At 49.6% G+C, this 16823-nt stretch overlaps 7 protein-coding genes across 7 annotated transcripts; 6 read left to right on the forward strand and 1 right to left on the reverse strand.

The window, feature by feature from the left end:
• Positions 1-2073: 2073 nt before the first annotated feature.
• Aspvir_003818 (uncharacterized protein) lies at positions 2074-3246 on the forward strand (the record flags this gene model as incomplete). The annotated part of the gene is made up of 1 exon (XM_043267063.1): positions 2074-3246. The coding sequence occupies one exon, from the start codon at positions 2074-2076 to the stop codon at positions 3244-3246; it is 1173 nt and encodes a 390-aa protein (XP_043122998.1).
• A 1199-nt stretch (positions 3247-4445) lies between these two features.
• Aspvir_003819 (rRNA-processing protein las1) lies at positions 4446-9285 on the forward strand (the record flags this gene model as incomplete). The annotated part of the gene is made up of 16 exons (XM_043267064.1): positions 4446-4565; positions 4615-4754; positions 4813-5298; positions 5359-5799; positions 6195-6223; positions 6313-6400; positions 6453-6524; positions 6579-6612; positions 6661-6871; positions 6923-7014; positions 7068-7202; positions 7337-7416; positions 8099-8208; positions 8317-8425; positions 8592-8613; positions 8707-9285. The coding sequence occupies 16 exons, from the start codon at positions 4446-4448 to the stop codon at positions 9283-9285; spliced, it is 2748 nt and encodes a 915-aa protein (XP_043122999.1).
• A 350-nt stretch (positions 9286-9635) lies between these two features.
• On the forward strand, positions 9636-10441 carry Aspvir_003820 (OBAP family protein; the record flags this gene model as incomplete). The annotated part of the gene is made up of 3 exons (XM_043267065.1): positions 9636-9849; positions 9904-10359; positions 10413-10441. The coding sequence occupies 3 exons, from the start codon at positions 9636-9638 to the stop codon at positions 10439-10441; spliced, it is 699 nt and encodes a 232-aa protein (XP_043123000.1).
• A 910-nt stretch (positions 10442-11351) lies between these two features.
• On the forward strand, positions 11352-11955 carry Aspvir_003821 (putative mitochondrial inner membrane protease subunit 1; the record flags this gene model as incomplete). Its single annotated transcript, XM_043267066.1, has 2 exons — positions 11352-11711; positions 11776-11955. The coding sequence occupies 2 exons, from the start codon at positions 11352-11354 to the stop codon at positions 11953-11955; spliced, it is 540 nt and encodes a 179-aa protein (XP_043123001.1).
• A 164-nt stretch (positions 11956-12119) lies between these two features.
• On the reverse strand, positions 12120-13450 carry Aspvir_003822 (mitochondrial 54S ribosomal protein mL38; the record flags this gene model as incomplete). Its single annotated transcript, XM_043267067.1, has 2 exons — positions 12120-12841; positions 12913-13450. The coding sequence occupies 2 exons, from the start codon at positions 13448-13450 to the stop codon at positions 12120-12122; spliced, it is 1260 nt and encodes a 419-aa protein (XP_043123002.1).
• Positions 13451-13667: 217 nt separating this feature from the next.
• On the forward strand, positions 13668-14618 carry Aspvir_003823 (mitochondrial 54S ribosomal protein uL4m; the record flags this gene model as incomplete). The annotated part of the gene is made up of 2 exons (XM_043267068.1): positions 13668-13751; positions 13827-14618. The coding sequence occupies 2 exons, from the start codon at positions 13668-13670 to the stop codon at positions 14616-14618; spliced, it is 876 nt and encodes a 291-aa protein (XP_043123003.1).
• Positions 14619-15190: 572 nt separating this feature from the next.
• On the forward strand, positions 15191-16720 carry Aspvir_003824 (mitochondrial 37S ribosomal protein mS47; the record flags this gene model as incomplete). Its single annotated transcript, XM_043267069.1, has 3 exons — positions 15191-15241; positions 15299-15460; positions 15521-16720. The coding sequence occupies 3 exons, from the start codon at positions 15191-15193 to the stop codon at positions 16718-16720; spliced, it is 1413 nt and encodes a 470-aa protein (XP_043123004.1).
• Between the last annotated feature and the right edge of the window lie 103 nt (positions 16721-16823).

Genomic DNA, 16823 nt, shown 5'->3' on the forward strand with positions numbered 1-16823 from the left:
CTTATGATAATAGTAGATGCCTTGCAGAGTGACCTCGTTCAGCTTGGAGCGACGATGCAATTGTAACCCTTGCGTAAGAGGTATTGAGCATAGCAAGATGTGACGCATCGAAGGAATGAACTTGCGGGGAGGCACTCGAGAAGTCAGGCAGGTTGCACCTGATACATAATACGGACTTACGGAGTAATAATGATGATAGAGGTAAGGCCAGACTCAGCAAAGAAAGGAACATTATTAGTATGTGGACCAGCCTCCAACTCCAAGAGATATTGAAATTGAATGCCGAAAGCCGTGACCGCACGGCAGCAGGCGCCAGCGATGATAGGTCGACGTTTGCTAGTGTGGCTTCAACATTAAGAGACAACATTCCAGAAAAAGAGGGACCCTTTTAAGTCGAACCTGCTAAACTAAACCGGGCGTGTCTCTCCGCAACCTCGCAGCCACTTACTAATAGGGCCAAATTTCGGGCGAGAAGAAAGTAAAAAAAAAAAAAGAGAAAAGGAAAAAAGGAAAAAAGGAAAAAATAAAATTAAAATTAAAATTACGGAAATCCACTAATTCAGATGTCACTGCCAAACATAGTCATGATCCCTTCAAAATAACTCCATCCCTGATATGTACGGATACCAGTTCATATGAATGATGGCTAAGGTAGTTGATCAGGTCGGCAGGACTCGGTAGGTCCGTAAGCAGTCACTCCTGATGACAATAATACAGAGCATAAGCCCTAGCTTTATGTATAGCTGCATCTGCATTAGGACCTGGGCAACGCTCTCCATGTCCATCATTAATACCTACTTGGATACTCAACTCTGCGTGTGTAACCATCGACTCGATCACAAAAGAGGTAACTTTATTTCTTGGTTATCTAGCCGCTTACCCAGCAGTCACTTAGTCACACACGGGCCTTGAACTTAGTTGTTAGTATCCGTACTACGGAGTACTACCTTACTAACCTAGTTTCAGCGTGTTCCAGACTCTCTATCTTTCTGGTTCCTTCTCTGACTTCCTAGTTCCTACCATGCTCTAAGTGTTTCCTTTTTATTTTCTCCTTGAAATCCCATCCAATGAAAACCCAACTCCTTGTGACTTTTCATGGGTCTGATCATCCCCACCAGTGGTAAGGTATTCATTTCCTTCTCCACCGACATGGCAGCACCATGGTCACCACCACTACCATGGGTCCAACCGTCCAGCACATCCAGAGGGTCCAGAAATCAAGCTGGACTTCGGAAAAGGCGGTGGAAGATAGAGAAGAGGAAAATAAGAATTCTATACGGAAACGGAGACGGAGTAGAGGAAAGAATTAATGCTACGGGCCTACGGGCCATGGAAAGGCAGTGGAGCCGCTGAGCTGAGGCATGGGCTCTGAATCATCACATCCTTCCAGTTCCATCCCTGCCAGACCAGCCTGCCTCCTCCGTTCCTTAGCCGACTTGCTTGTTCCATTCTTCCCCCTGTGAGACGCGGACCAAGTCACCTATTTTGTTAGTTGTCAACGTTGTGTCATCTCACTATTGAACATGTGTCCGCCAATAGATTGTCCGCTATGGAGTCCCAACCTTTGGATCGTGGAGCTGGGGCGGACGGTAGATCGGAAATGTAAGTTGAGTGCCACGAGTAACAAGTGACCCCATATTCATCGCATAGAATAAAAAAGAAATTATTACTTTTTTCTTTTTTCTATTTATTTCATATTAATAAATAATTATTTTTCTAAGAAGGGAAAGTGGTTTGATGGCTATGGGGACAATGAAGATCTCTGGACTATCTGGCTAAAGTTACTACTTTATTACTTTACTACTTCCTTCTGCAGGACTACTTGCTGGGTACCTTGCCATGAGCGCCCTGTGACCCCTTGTGTCATCTTTATATGATGAGTCTCGAACTCTGACCTTATTATTGTGCATCTTACTGCAGTCATCCATGGATTTCAATCCACCTCCATCTGTCATATAACTCTGCGCTCTACATACCTCATCCCTCTCGCCATTATAACCAACACCTTCATCCACATTCAGCCAACTATCATAACCATTCCCGATCTGATTGATACTCTCAACATCACAACCAATGGCCGACTGTTGGCAACCACAAGCCTCCGTAGCAGGTCCCTACTGGATTTCACCAGGAGAACAGCCATGTTTCCGTACGTCGACGTTTCGTGACTTGATGTACGCTTTCCCAAGACCGAAGCGCACTAGCCGGGTAATGAAACCCCGGAGTGCTGGAAACAGTCCTTCCTCTGCTGCCAAGCGAAGGGCCACCACGTCGCACACTTCACCAATGTACCGGCACCTCCCGCAGCAGTCTTATCAGGCTCAGATCCAAGCTGCTCTCGCGGCTTCCGCCATCCGCAGAACACGCCAACCGCGACCAATGAGTTGGCACCCGGCATCACTGCGATCAACTGGATATTCCACCTCTCAGTACTTACCGGCCACCACTATGTCTGGAAACCTTGCTACCACAGGCTTATGCGCTTCGTCATCCAACACTCTTCCTGTTACCTACGGTGGCGAGGACATTCTACCTGCTTATCCCACCTCAGATGCGGCGATGTTTTCCTCTCTGTCTGGCATGGAAGATCCGACAACTATGCAGCAACAGTACCTCTTGCAAATGAACGGCTCGCAGGTCGAGCCCATCAACTGGGACTCCGGTGCGTCTAGCTTATCAGCGATGGCTCCGCCCATGTCTGAAGGCTGGCCCTTCGATATGATGTCCATGTACAGCAGTATTCCTGGGGCGGACGTTGCGGGGTCGAATTATGAGAGCGCGCCGTCTTCTGGACCTCCAACGCCATTTCTCCCCATTCAGCAGTTTGATGAGCCGGATGCGGTTGAGGAGCAGCCGGAGGACGAGCTTGTCGGGATGGGCCTGTACAGTCATCCTGACGCATCGCTGAATGCGTCATTGGCTGGACTAAGCGGCAAGGGGTTGAAGCTGGAGGAGACTTTTACACCATCCCCGGACGACGAGACAGAAAATCAGGACGCTGACGGAGAGGATGATGACCTGCAAGACACCGCAGAGAAGCAAGCCAACAACAGCGTCGATGCTCGTCAACGGCAACCCGGGCCTGAAACACATGCTCAATCTGTGAAATCAGCAGAGAATATGCTTAACAAGTCATTCTTTTTCGAGGATGATGGCAGACTAGACCAAGATGGCGGAGTAGTCTCCCAGCAATTCTTCAGTCTGGATAATCAGCCATGCATGAATTATGCATATGGGTGGATATGAAATTTGGAATCTGTTTCTTTACTTTTTTTTTCCCTCGACAAATTCTGTCTCTCCTTTGTCTTCATCCTTTTGTTTCATGGCATAGCGTGGAGTTTTGATTTTTATGAGTGGCACGAACCGTGACGAGGATACCCAACGGGAGGTACAATGATATGAATAGCTATATGCATTAGACAATTGACCAATAGACGAGCAGCTTGCTAAGACTAAGATTCGTTTCTCAGCTGTGTATTGATCTGATCTGTAACTGATTTCTTGATTTAGTCATTCATTTCTTTCCTATGATGCTTCATTCCTGGTGTTCAATCAGTGCTTGAGAAGAGACCAGTCGACTCTTGATCAGTCAGCTGAATGGTGTCTCGTCCCTCGAATAATAGCCGTTAATAAACTGCATGACGTTAAGCTGATATCTTGTTTGAACTGGATAACTCCATGCACTGTGCCCTTGAATCGCAAGACGAATGGATGTTCGGGCCAGTCTCGTGACTACGGCTTCCTGTCTTCGCCCCGTCTACTCTGGGATTGTTGGCCTCTTTCTATCCTTCCCACATCTGATCTCGTCAGTATCTTATGATCTCCATGAGGTAAGATTGACAGTTGGGTAGCCTCAGAGACGAAGATGCCAGCTTTCACGGCGTCCTCTTTCCCGACTGAATAGCTGTGCAAACTGCATCAAGACGGTCAGGAAATTGAAAACCCAAGCTCAGATGGTCTGATCCTTGAAGACTTGAAGTCGGCCGCAGAAGCGATGTCGAAGGCTGGCGAGAACAAAAGCAACACATTCTGAGTAGATAATCACCTTTTGCCTCGGACATTATCAGCTCATTCATTCACAGTATCAGACATGTCTGTTAAGAGTCTCATTTAGCTTCTGGAGTGCCTCTCTTGCGTTGAGTCTTGTTGGGCTCCATCGCCAGCATAGCATCTGTCGGGTCAACAGGAGAGTGATAATTTCTAAGGGTATCTCAGCTCATGTCAACTGCCAGAGCAACTGTTCACATCTCGTAGAATGTCCGGAGACTGTAGCTGGACTGTAGATGGACAGTAGATGGACATTGAAACAAATTCGGGAACAATCGGAAGGAAAAACAATTCGCCGATATAAAAATCCCGTCGATCAGATACAGTGGTACAAACAATAGAATGAGACTCACGAGAGAATTACGGATACTTCTTAACTGAAATATCCAGGGAGCAAAATGGCAAAAGTATTCTTTACACCATGGAAGGACCATTCTCAGTTACTCACTGTCCGGAATCAATTCTACCCTCCGCCAGCCTATGATGGACCGGATTTGCGCTCAAAGGCTTGCGCAACGGTACGTAGTTTCTACATTATGCTTGAATATCATGATTAACGCCTCCAAGGTCGGAATCTGGAAGCTCCGTGGCAACCTCCCACATCCGGTTGAGGCTACTGCTTTATTAACGGACGCGATTCTTCACGACGATGCTGGGAAGAATTCCATATTCTCGATTCGAGCGACCTACTCAGCTGCTTTTTGTCGGTCAGTCACTTTTTATGCACTTGCGACACGGAATTTATCTCTAACGCAGGTCTATCAGATTTGTAACGGGTCTCGTTGACTCGAAACTCCATGGACAGAAGAAGACCATGTTTCAACGAGCGATTGACCTCGGGCTTCCAGCATCGTTTGTCGAGCTGCGTCACGAGGCGACCCATCGAGAGTTACCGTCTCTTGTTGTGCTGCGCAATGCGACGCAGCGCTCATTAGAGTGGCTCTGGGACTATTACTGGGCGAAGACAGACTCTGATGTTGCGCTTGTATCTGGAAGGCCTGCGCCTGCGGTCTCTAACGGCGCCGACGATGGCAATGTAGAAGAAATCAAGAGCATCCTCAGGTCTGCTCTCGAGCATCCAGTGAGCCAGGGAGATCTTTCAGAGCCACCACGGAAGAAGAGGAAGTCAGATCAGCACTCGTCCTTCCTTACGGCCCAGCTGGTAGCGATATGTAAGGCGTCAAGAAGAAGTCCTCATTCGCTTTCCCGAGTCCTAATTGAGGATTCAATCATTGTGCCAAAGGGGCGAAAGTAAGTCTGCCTTTGATATGCAACGTTAGTGGATTATCCCCGGCTAATATATCTTTACAGACTTGGCGATTCCCTGGATGAAGCATTCACCAAGTGGGACAAACCACTGCAGACTGTAGCGGCAGACTACCCTACATTTTTACCAGCCCTGACCGGGGGGTTGGTCAATGAACTGGCATTCACCAGACGACCGAATACGAAGAATGATCCCCAGTGCGAGGCGATTTATATGTGGCTGGATTACATTTTGAACTCAGGAGAGTGGAGTACAGCGCGGCAATCGCTTTCCCTCGGGTACATCCGCACTGTCTGTGAACAAAGTTCAAATTACTGGCTAGATCAGCTCAAGAGCGCTGTTCGCTCGGAGGATAATCGTTTGCCTCCTATTGCTAGAGATAAGAGCAACGCTCCAGCTCGATCGCAGAAGAGTTCTGAAAGTACGACACGTGCCCAGCATACCGAAGATGACCTACAAGGGCTGCAAAAGTTCGGGTGGGAAAGGTTAGATACGTGGGATACCAGACCAATAGGGATAGTTTGACCTGAGCAATGGTCTACAACCCACCGTCTCCGTTTCACACGACTCGCAAAATCGGAAGAGATTCAGGATGGATCAAGAAATACCCTTTATATTCAATTCATTTGGTACAAGCCGTAGGAAAGACAATTGAGCGATGTATATAATTTTCCAAATACGGCTTAGTGCCAACCACATGACCCGAAGCTTCTATGAGGTAATGCTCCGGATTGTCTTCATTCATTGAGATACCGCTTATTACTAAATAATCTCAGTATCACCCCGCATTTTCTCTCTCTATTCACTTACTGTCAATGAACTTCTTCAGAGTGATTAGACCGTACTGTGGATCTCAATACTCAAGGGCACATCACATCAGAACCATGCATGTACAGTCAATTCCTATGTGTAAGTTGGATATACACCGTGCCTTGTCGAGCCTTGATTGACTCAGTGTTGGTTATCCAAGCATATTTGACGCTCACAATATTGTACAGGGACGGGAAAAGGCAATAACTATGCCTACCTTGTGACGGACGAGCCGACAAAAGAGTCCGTCATCATCGACCCGGCTAATCCGCCAGAGTATGCTGTTCGTCAAAACGCGCTTGTGGAATCAACTCTGATGTTCTGCTAGGGTAGCTCCAGAGCTTGATGCTCAGCTCAAGGCGGGCAAAATCAAACTCACAGCCATCGTCAACACGCACCAGTATGTCTCGGCATCCTGCCGCTGAGTGAGACCAGGATTAACATGCCCTTCCAGTCACTGGGATCATGCTGGTGGCAACGGTGAGATGGTGAGTTAGCTAGCTATGCGTATGGGCTCTTCTGACTAACACATACAGCTGAAACATTTTGGCAAACTTCCAGTCATCGGAGGGAAGAACTGTCAATCAGTCACGCAGACTCCTGCACATGGGGAGACGTTTAAGATCGGAGAGCGGATCTCAGTCAAAGCACTGCACACCCCCTGCCATACTCAAGATAGTATCTGCTATTATATGCAGGATGGGGACGAAAAGGTGGTGTTTACTGGCGACACCTTGTTCATTGCAGGTAAGATGTGCATTTCCTGGCTGTAATCGAATGAATCTCACACCGCGGCAGGATGTGGTCGCTTTTTCGAGGGAAATGCTCAAGAGATGCACAAAGCGTTGAACGAGACCCTTGCCTCGCTTCCTGATGACACCAAAGTCTATGTAAGCTGCTAAGAGACCACTCTTCTTTTATGCAGAAGACTGATCTCGTATAGCCCGGCCATGAGTACACCAAGAGTAACGTCAAGTTCTGTCTTGCTGTATCTCAATCCGAACCCATTAAAAAGCTAGAAGCATACGCAAATCAACATCAACAGACCCAGGGCAAGTTTACTATTGGGGATGAGAAGGTATGGAGTTGTTCGCCCCTTTTGATCGCTCTAGCTGATGAGATTGCATAGCTGCACAATGTGTTCATGAGAGTCAATGTAAGAAGATCCAGCGATTCATACTCTAATTGTACTTTTTGTCTAACCGTTCATAGGATCCTGAGATCCAGAAGAAGACTGGAAAGTCAGATCCGGTGGAGGTGATGGCAGCGCTGAGAGAGATGAAGAATGCTATGTGAGCAAGTGAGAAAGGAAATAATTTGAATACACGATCTGATCCATTGATTGAACTCTGCGTAATCATGAGTAACTCGTACTCACCTTTGTGAAACTTGCGAGCCATAACTTATTGAATGGATCCACAGCCCATAATATGTGATCTTTGAAGGAGACTCCTATTCTTTCAATGACACTTGAAGCCTCGTACAAGGAAGTCATGGTAGTCATGTAGGAAACAGAATAGTGCCTTTAGTCACTTCCGTAAACTCCATCTCCATTTCATCCGTCGGTATCCCATATTCGGCATCCCATCTGCTATCTATCCTCATGTGAACGACTCCTCTGGTTATTTTTCACAGATCTCTCTCGACTAACTCTAACCTTGACTAATCTCTACCAGCTTCTCAATAAGTATATAGCCAGCACATGGCACGCAATGAACCCCGCAGCGCGTTACAAACCAGATCCACTACCATGAAGACCGCTTCCACCGTCAACGAAGGCCTATACTGTTGTCTCCAGCGGGGATGTAGTCGAAGCTACAGGCGCAAAGAGCACCTTACTAGGCACTCTGTCAGCCACAGTCAAGCGCCAGCCTACGAGTGTCCGTTTTGCGATAAAGTCTTCTCCAGGACGTAAGCTCATCCGCAGCACCTCTCGCGCAACGGCAATAAAACTGACTCTAATTTGATATACAGTGACACTTTACGCCAACGTGTTCGAACCCGACATAAGAACAAGGAGTTGAAATCTAGTCGCACGGTTATAGCGTGTAGTCACTGTCGCTCGAGAAAGACCCGGTGCGATGGTAGGCCCCCTTGCGGAGCATGTTCACGGAGAGGTGTTCAATGCTCCTTGTCGCAATTGTCCTTGTCACGTCAGGGGAATCCGAAGAGTGCTCAAACTCTGGGTGTAGACAGCAGCATTAACGGACTTCAAGATGAGGAGTATGATCTGGAAAAACGCTCGACTGCTGAAGATCGCATGAACTGTACTCTTCCGTGGAAAGAACCCGATGTCCTGCAGTATGTTGAGGTATATTTTGAGAAATTCCATCACGTCTGGCCGTTTATGCATAGAGCGACTTTCGAACCGAGTCAGGAGCCTCCGATTCTCTTACAATCTATGGGACTGTGGATGACGGGACAAGGAGATGCAGTGTCATGCAGTCAAACTACATGACGAGCTTAGTTCCTTAGTTTACGAACAGCGAGTGAGTAACTCGCCTGGCTTCCCATTGATTACCCAAGGAAGCATCATCGAAGCCAATGTCCCCGAGTCGTGCCAGCTGATGTCAATCTGACAGGATAAGTGGGCAGACACAAACTCAGAGTCCGAAGGCCAGCGCCCCTGGCCCATGGCAACATACCAAGCCATCCTTCTTCAGATCATTTTCGCCCTCCTCAAAGACGCTCATAGTGAAGTCGACATTCGACTCGCCCGAACCCTCCATACGAGCTGTTCTCGTCTATTAACGACATTGATTGACACTTGCCTTCGCAAAAACATGTTCTTCTATCCAGAGATCTTAGCCCAGTTCAGCCGCGACTCCGTCCCGGATGTCTTCATCTGGGTTGGCATCGAGGAAGTCAAGCGCTTTGCACTTGCCCTTTACAAAGTGGGCGGGTCGTGTCATATTCAATGCAAAAACGGCCCGCGTAATAGCCTTCACAGCGCCAACAGGAGAAGAAGCCTTCTCTCCCTGGCAGACTTGCAGTTCGCATTGCCTGACAGCGATGAGCTCTGTCATGCCACCTCGGACCTGGCGGCTCGGCTGGCAGAAGATAGGCCCCTTTATTATGACAATAACAACACCGAGGCCAATTGGATTTCTCAGCCAGCGAGGCTGTTGCAGAGGCATGATATGACATTTGATTGGTTATAGTATTGTGTCGGCGCAGTTACTCTCGGGTAGATCGACTACCTTTAGCTTCGATGATCTCCGCATAGAAGTAGGAACGCTTGATAGACCCATGTCAGGAGCACTGCTCAAGTAGTCAGCTGGCAACGCGAATCTGCAAGGGTTTATCGCTTCTCTTCAAGTGGTGAAGCTGGGAATATCACAAGAAGTGTTGTCTGACCCGCAATCATCATGACGTCAGCTATGGACGAAACACCTGTTTCAACGGAATAAACATCCGGAGCAATTGCAGTTAAATTGGGACGACAATCTTCGTTCTTATAATCATATCTCCCTAAGCTCGAGCTTTGCAATTGAAGATTAAATCGTGCAACATGTCCTGTCATCAACATATTCCCAGAGACGGAGATGGAATCCCTGGCTCGCCTCTCACCACCAAAAGTCGTGTCCTGGAAGGCGGCGCCAGCATGGTGCAAGATTTCACACCTGTCAAACAGATCTGCGCCCATCTAAATGCATTCCACGTCTATGCGTCGGATCCGACAAGATGTGTAGAATCGAATCATTATTGTACCCATGTTACAGAAGGTCTTCATAGCTCCCTTCCTTCCACAAGAAAGTGGTTGCTGACCTGAAATGCAGACCTCAGGCAGTGTCTGATATACGATTCCACCAAGCCTAATGCCCGATTGATCGGCGTCGAGTACATGATTTCCCCGCGTTTATTCGAGACCCTCCCCTCTGAGGAACGCAAACTATGGCACACCCACGAGTTTGAGGTCAAAAGCGGCATGCTGATTATGCCCGCTCCCTCCGGAGTGCCGAAGCCTGCCTGGGAAGCAGCGGAAACGTCGGAGATGAGGGATATCGTTCCGCTGTACGGGAAAGCGTATCACTTCTGGCAGGTGGACCGGGGCGATCCGCTTCCTCTGGGACTTCCAGAGCTCATGGGTAGCTTCACAAATGACGAGAGAGTCAAGTACGCTCATCCGCAGGGTCTTGATGGGTTACTTGCGGAGCGAGACGAGAGGTTTGGGGTCGATCATAAGGCCAAGGCGGAGAAGAGGAAGGATATCGAGCCGCCCAACTTGAGTCCTGGTAAGTATTTGAGTCATGGTTGAGACGGGGTGAATTGCTGATGATTGTTACAGATGCCGACGCCATGTGGAAGAATAAGTAAGACGAAGCTGGGCAATGGGGTGACTTGAATGCCGGTTAGGTCACCGAGAGATAGGACAGGATGAAAGACGATGCGAATAAAATAGGATGACTTGGGTGTGCATGGCTGGTTACTGAGCAGGATACCTGAGAACCTTCAACCATCTACGAGCACGCAGCAAATTCTTCCCTGCAGCATTCTGAGAATGGATTCCCGAGTATTATCAAGAGCATGGGTCTCATCATACGACGAAGGGGAACAAAAAGGACGAAAAAGTATCATTACCACAAACACTATCTCATATCTAATTGTCTCCCACCCACGCCATCCAGCATCCCAGTCCCATAGTTAAATGGGGTCAAAGCTAAGACAGCGTTCGGGGATATCTCGCCACATTGTGGTCAGTCGAGACGTATAATGTTCATCTTGCTTCTCTGTCCACACTCGCGCGTCCTGGTGTTGTATTTCGGAAACGGCGAGCTCTAGCAATTTAGAAGCTGTATTGATAGGGATTGGAGACTAGTAACTGTGCTTGTTGGAGAATGTAACCGGACCATTGAATTGTTGACTGCAATTGGCAGCTTGAGAGCCTTGCACGATCGAAAATCCATTGCATGCGGCCATTACGCAACATGGAATCCTCGAAGATGGAGATCATCAAGACTGTAAAGCGAAGCTGGCTGACTCAAACCCATACCAGCCATAATGGTTGTGGGAACAGTCAGTCTCAACGTTCCAAGCCGAAGGAATGAAAACAAAAGTAGAAGAAACCGCAAGTGCGAAAAGATTTTTAAACCAAGACCACAACACGTGACTGTGCTCGGCCGCTCCGCCTCTCCGCCTACAAGCAATAATAAGAGGTAGATAGCTCCAATCGGCTCACCAGAACCAGACACACCATCAACAGTCCAGAAATGCTCTGACCACACCAATGGAACGAATATTCCGCTCCGCGCTGAGAAGCGCAACCCAGGGCGCCGTCTTTCGCCTCACGCTCGACGGCCTGGGCCTGTTCTGCGCATGCACTCTGGTCTGGGAGCACCTGATCACCGTGCAGCTCAGCGAAGGACCCTCGATGTACCCGACCTTCAACCCGAGGGGTGATTACCTGATGATATCGCGGGTGCACAAGTACGGCCGGGGAATCCAAGTAGGCGATGTGGTTCGGTTCTACCATCCGACGTTCCTGGGAGTCAATGGTGCGAAGAGAGTGCTGGGGATGCCGGGAGATTTTGTCTGCAGGGATCTCCCGTTTAGTACGGAGGTTGGCACGAGTCTGGAGATGATACAGGTAGGGATTAGATGCGGGTGGCTTGCGAGCGACTGGGGGTTTGCTAATTGGGTGCTGTGCTTAGGTACCCGAAGGCCATGTGTATCTCGGCGGAGACAACCTGCCCTGGTCGAGGGATTCGAGGAATTATGGACCTATCCCTATGGGATTGATCAACGGGAAGATCATCGCTCGTGTTTGGCCACCGTCGAAGATGCAATGGGTGCAGAATACATTGCAGCCAGCTCAGTTGGATGAGGAATAGACGGACTACCAATTTGCATTGCGGCGCATAGTTGGGACAGAGGTCAGGAGTTCGGAGTTGGTTAAACTTGTGTACATATTCATACATGTCGGTTGTACAATACAGATCTATCACCTGAAAGCTGTAACGGACAGAAAAGAAGCGCAAAAGGATACATAAGCAGATCACCGGAAGGTGGAAGGATTCCTCCTCTTATAAGGCAGAGGCTCGACTCTCTTCCGGCGCAGTTCTACGTCGGCATCGGGGAACCCAATCTCTCTCATGACTTCCAGCATGTTCTCATCCCATTGGGTTCTGAACAGGTGCGCCCCAATGGCCTTGAGGTGATATCTGGCCTGCAGTGTCCGAAGAAGGACGTCACGGCTCGTCTCCATGCCCTTGACCAGAGAAAAGTTCAATGGAGCCGAATCCTTTTGCTCCATGATGAAGATGGAGAGTCTGTGGTAGGGGCTGCCCTTCTGAGCGACCGGGGGCAGCCAGGGAAGAACAACCTGCGAATCTGCTGACAGGTTGGCGAGATCAACCTTGGTGGAAGTAGCGGAGATGGGGACGTTAACAGCAAGGTAGTGCATCTTGTAGTCGAATCCGTCCTTCTCGACATTGGGGACATCCGAGTCAACAACGGCTATCGTCACGAGCTTCTCGCCAGCCTCAAAGAGCTGTACATCAAGCTTGGGGGCGGTCGAGCTGACCCTGGAGTTGACGAACTCTCCGGGTTGAATCGTGTGTCTACCGAAATAGAGTTTGGTGTCCACAACAGGGTCGCAGTGAGGCAGAACATCCGGAATGACCTTCATTTGGGTAATTCTCTGCACCAAGATCTTGCGACGGTATTCTCTCCACTTCCGATCGGCCAGGAACCGGTAAATAGGCTTGGTCATGTCACCTAGGTTGCAGTTCAAGGTTAGTTGCATATGGCTACCTGAAAGTGAATGGAATTCCTTCTCTGACTCATACCTTGCCCATCTTCAAACTTCTTCTTAACGATAGGATCATTGATATCGGCATGAACCTTGAGACGCTCAAGCTCCAGTTCCATTGCCCGCAATTTCGACTTCTGGACTTGCTCGCCGCCAGCCTCTTCCGTAGGGATAGCCTGGAGCCTCGCAATCTTCTCCCGCATGGCCGTAATCTTCTTAACCTTCTCCTCGCGATCTGCGAGTAATACCTTCCGGGCTTCTTGGAAGCATTGATAGGGCAGTTGCTCAAAGGGGATGTTGGCGGAGTTCTGCAATGCTGCTCGACGACGGCGGGATCCAATGGGCGCAACACCTTGCTTCAGCAGTTTCCTTTCCAATCGCGGACTTGTCACGAGAGCAGGATCGGGGTTTTTGTAGAAGGGTTGACTTTGGGTCTCGGTCTGAGCTTCCTCGCGAGCCAGAGCGGTCGACTGAAAGGTCCGCGTCGACTGCAGCTGGAGGCCTGGCAAACCTCTAGTATAGGTTTTTTGGATACATTGAAGCAAAGGCCTCGAGGCCCGCTCACAAGGAACCATTGCTGCCAGAGATAATGAGATGGATGCGGTGGAGGAAAAGGTGATGATCGTGTTGTCGGGGCAAAGGTGGTAGAGGGTCGGACGGTGACTCTTTTTTTTTCAGTCTGGCACAGCCAAGCCTCACCCAACTAGCGCGACCACCGCAAAGCCCCGGATTGAACTTTTGCTTCATCTGCCCTGGTTCGATAACACAACAAATAGGGCATCAAACAGCAAAATGCCTGGAACTGACGCTCTTCGTGCTCTCAGATGGCTTTCGAGAAGCTCAAGTGGCCTGTTGTCAGGCGCTGAAGCCACAACGGTACTGACTTTTTCCTTGTTGAATCGCAATGATCGTTTGACAATTCGCATACTGACCATATGTCCTTACTATTAGAAGCGATGCCTGGCAACACCACTTTCGAGATCAATGGCAACAGAGGCCCAGCCTACGACTGATTTTCTCACAAGAGAATCCTCAACCGGTCCCCAGCCCGCGTGGGATACACCCGCCAAAGCCACCACCTACTCATTTCCTTCAATGGAACCCCTGCGTATCGTCGAATATCCTCGAAACCATCTTCTGATGCCTCTACGAAAAGACATTCTTCACCGAGCCGTCGTCTACGAAGGTGACATGACCCGGCAAGGTACAGCAAGCACAAAGTGGAGAGACGACGTTCATGGCAGCGGTAGAAAGCTCCACGCGCAAAAGGGCACCGGTCGGGCGCGTGTTGGCGACAAAAAGTCCCCGATTCGAAGGGGAGGAGGTGTCGCTTTCGGTCCTCACCCTCGCGACTTTGCTACGAGTCTGCCCCAGAAGATCTACGACCAGGCCTGGCGGATAGCCCTGAGTTACCGGTACAAGCGAGGCCAGCTGATCATTATCGACAACGAAATCTCGATTCCCGAGGGTGCCACCCCACATCTTGTCAAGGAGATCTTCAAGGTCAACTGCTGGGGTCGCGAGTTTGGACGTTCAACATTAATCACGGATCAACTGAATGAAAACTTGTTCGAGACGGTACGTGAGGTGGGAGAGCATGCAAAGATCCTGGACCGCAAGGACGTGGACGTCAAGGATCTCTTGGAGACAGGAAGACTGGTCATTGAAAAGCAGGCGCTGGACCGCATTCTAGCTCAGCATTCAAGGGACTTGGCCAACGAGCCTGCCACGGCTGTGTATTAGTGCAATAAGTTTGGCTTGGGCTATCTACGGTTTTTGATTGTATTAAACAATGGTATCTTGTGTATAAATAGATCGAACATGATATGAGTATCTTTGAGCCAGCGACAACGACTATCGGCATTAACAGTAATCGTGACTGAGGTTTTAAAGCCTCCATGTAAACCTCCTAGCGTTTACTCCAAGATTTCGGATCAATTCTCTTAATTCCTAGTCAAGCGCTATCAAGTAAATACATTACTCAATTTGAATCCTCAACTCCCGTTGCGCAGCTAATTCCGTTGTCGAACCGCTCGTAACCGCGGAATTGGGGATGTGCTTGGCAGCAAAACCGTCCATCTTGTCCAAGCTGCTGGCGGAGGAAAATCAATTGGCGCGAAAAACTCCGAGGTCAAGCGTCCATCCAAAGCGGAGAAACGACCTTCTTTCCCGAGTCATAAGCACTAACTTTCTCCATTTTCATTCATTGTCGTTCTCTCCTCAACGACGGACTGTCGTCTGCCTAGATGTTACTTCGACGCAGTTTCTGCCGCTTACCAACGCCGGCGAGCTGGATCTCGCGGGTTTCACCACCAATGCCTCTCCGCGCCAAAGTGACGAATCCAGCATTCGGGGCTGCTGCTAAGGTATTCTCTATCGCTTGACTCTGACCGACGTGTATGGTTCTAAATTGAAGTGTATAGATGTCGACTGCTCCCGAACTCCCCAAAGAACTCCCCGGAGACGAGCCCGACGATGTCCTATTCAGCTCCCTCTACGGTGTACGATTGATTGAGCTCAATCGCCCCAAGAAGCTCAATTCGTTGAACGGGTCAATGGCACGGAAGATTCTCCCTCGGTTGAAGGTTGGCGACTCGGATCCTGCAGTGTGTGATAACGTCTTGGTTGCTAAGCCGGTGGAATAGGAATGGGAAAAATCCCAGCTCGCAAACATTGTCATGCTTTCCGGTGCTGGCACAAAAGCTCTCTGCGCAGGAGGCGACGTCGCTTCTCTGGCTCTGCAGAACGAACAAGGGCCGGAAGGACAGCAAAAGTCGACCGATTTCTTCGGCCTCGAATACCGCCTGGACCACATTATCGCTACATACGCAAAGCCATTCATCTCGGTGATGGATGGAATCACGATGGGCGGCGGCGTCGGTCTTAGTGTTCATGCCCCCTTCCGCATTGCGACTGAGCGTACTGTGTTCGCCATGCCCGAAACTACCATCGGATTCTTCCCGGACGTTGGTGGCTCGTTCTTCCTCCCCCGTCTCGACGGTGAGCTTGGCACGTATCTGGCACTCACCTCGGAGCGCCTCAACGGTGTGCAGGCGCTCTACGCCGGTGTTGCGACACACTACTTCCACTCCAGTGTTTTGAGCAACCTGACGGCTCGTCTGGCGGAGCTGGTCTTTAGGGACCACGCGTCGCTTGCCGAGCGCTTGGACCTGGTCAACAAGACCATGGCCGAGTTCTCCGTCGGCCTTCCGCCGCTGGAGCAGGAGCCTATCCACCTTGCCGGTAGCCTGCGGAGCGCCATCGACCGCTGCTTCAAACACAAGACTGTCGAGGAGATCTTCCGGGCTCTCGAGCAGGAGACCGTACAGAAGGAATGGGCTCAGAAGACATTAGAGACCCTGTCGTCTCGCTCGCCCACATCGCTCAAGGTGACATTGCGCCAGATGCGCGTGGGCAAGCAATGGTCCATTTCCGAGACCTTCCAGCGGGAGTACCATATTGCGGCTCAGTTCATGAAACACCCCGACTTCGTTGAGGGCGTCAAGGCCCGTCTAATGTCGAAGCCGCCTCGCCAGGCTACATGGCAACCAGCTACGCTGGAGGAAGTTACCAGTGATGCTGTGGATGCCTTCTTCAAGTTTGCCGAGGGCGAGTCCCGGCTCGCACTCTTCTACAAGACCGACTACAAGCAATACCCCCACGCCTACGGCCTTCCCAGCGAGGCGGAGATTGCGAAATTTGTACGCGACAGCTCAGAATCCGCCAGCAAGACCGTGGCAGATTTCGTGGAGAAATGGGGTCACAAGGAGGGGGTTAGAGAGAAGGTTGCAGAGGTTCTTGCTAGACGAACAGTGCAGACTCCCGAAGGTTTGCGGTGGGAGTAATTCAAGACAATGCAAATATCCAAAATGTTGATTTATAAGAGCTTCTGCATATGGTTGTAATCTTCATCTACATGTATTCTTCAATTAATTGGTACTAGACTCA

Source organism: Aspergillus viridinutans (assembly GCF_018404265.1).
Source record: "Aspergillus viridinutans IFM 47045 DNA, scaffold_2, whole genome shotgun sequence".
Lineage (NCBI taxonomy): Eukaryota > Fungi > Ascomycota > Eurotiomycetes > Eurotiales > Aspergillaceae > Aspergillus > Aspergillus viridinutans.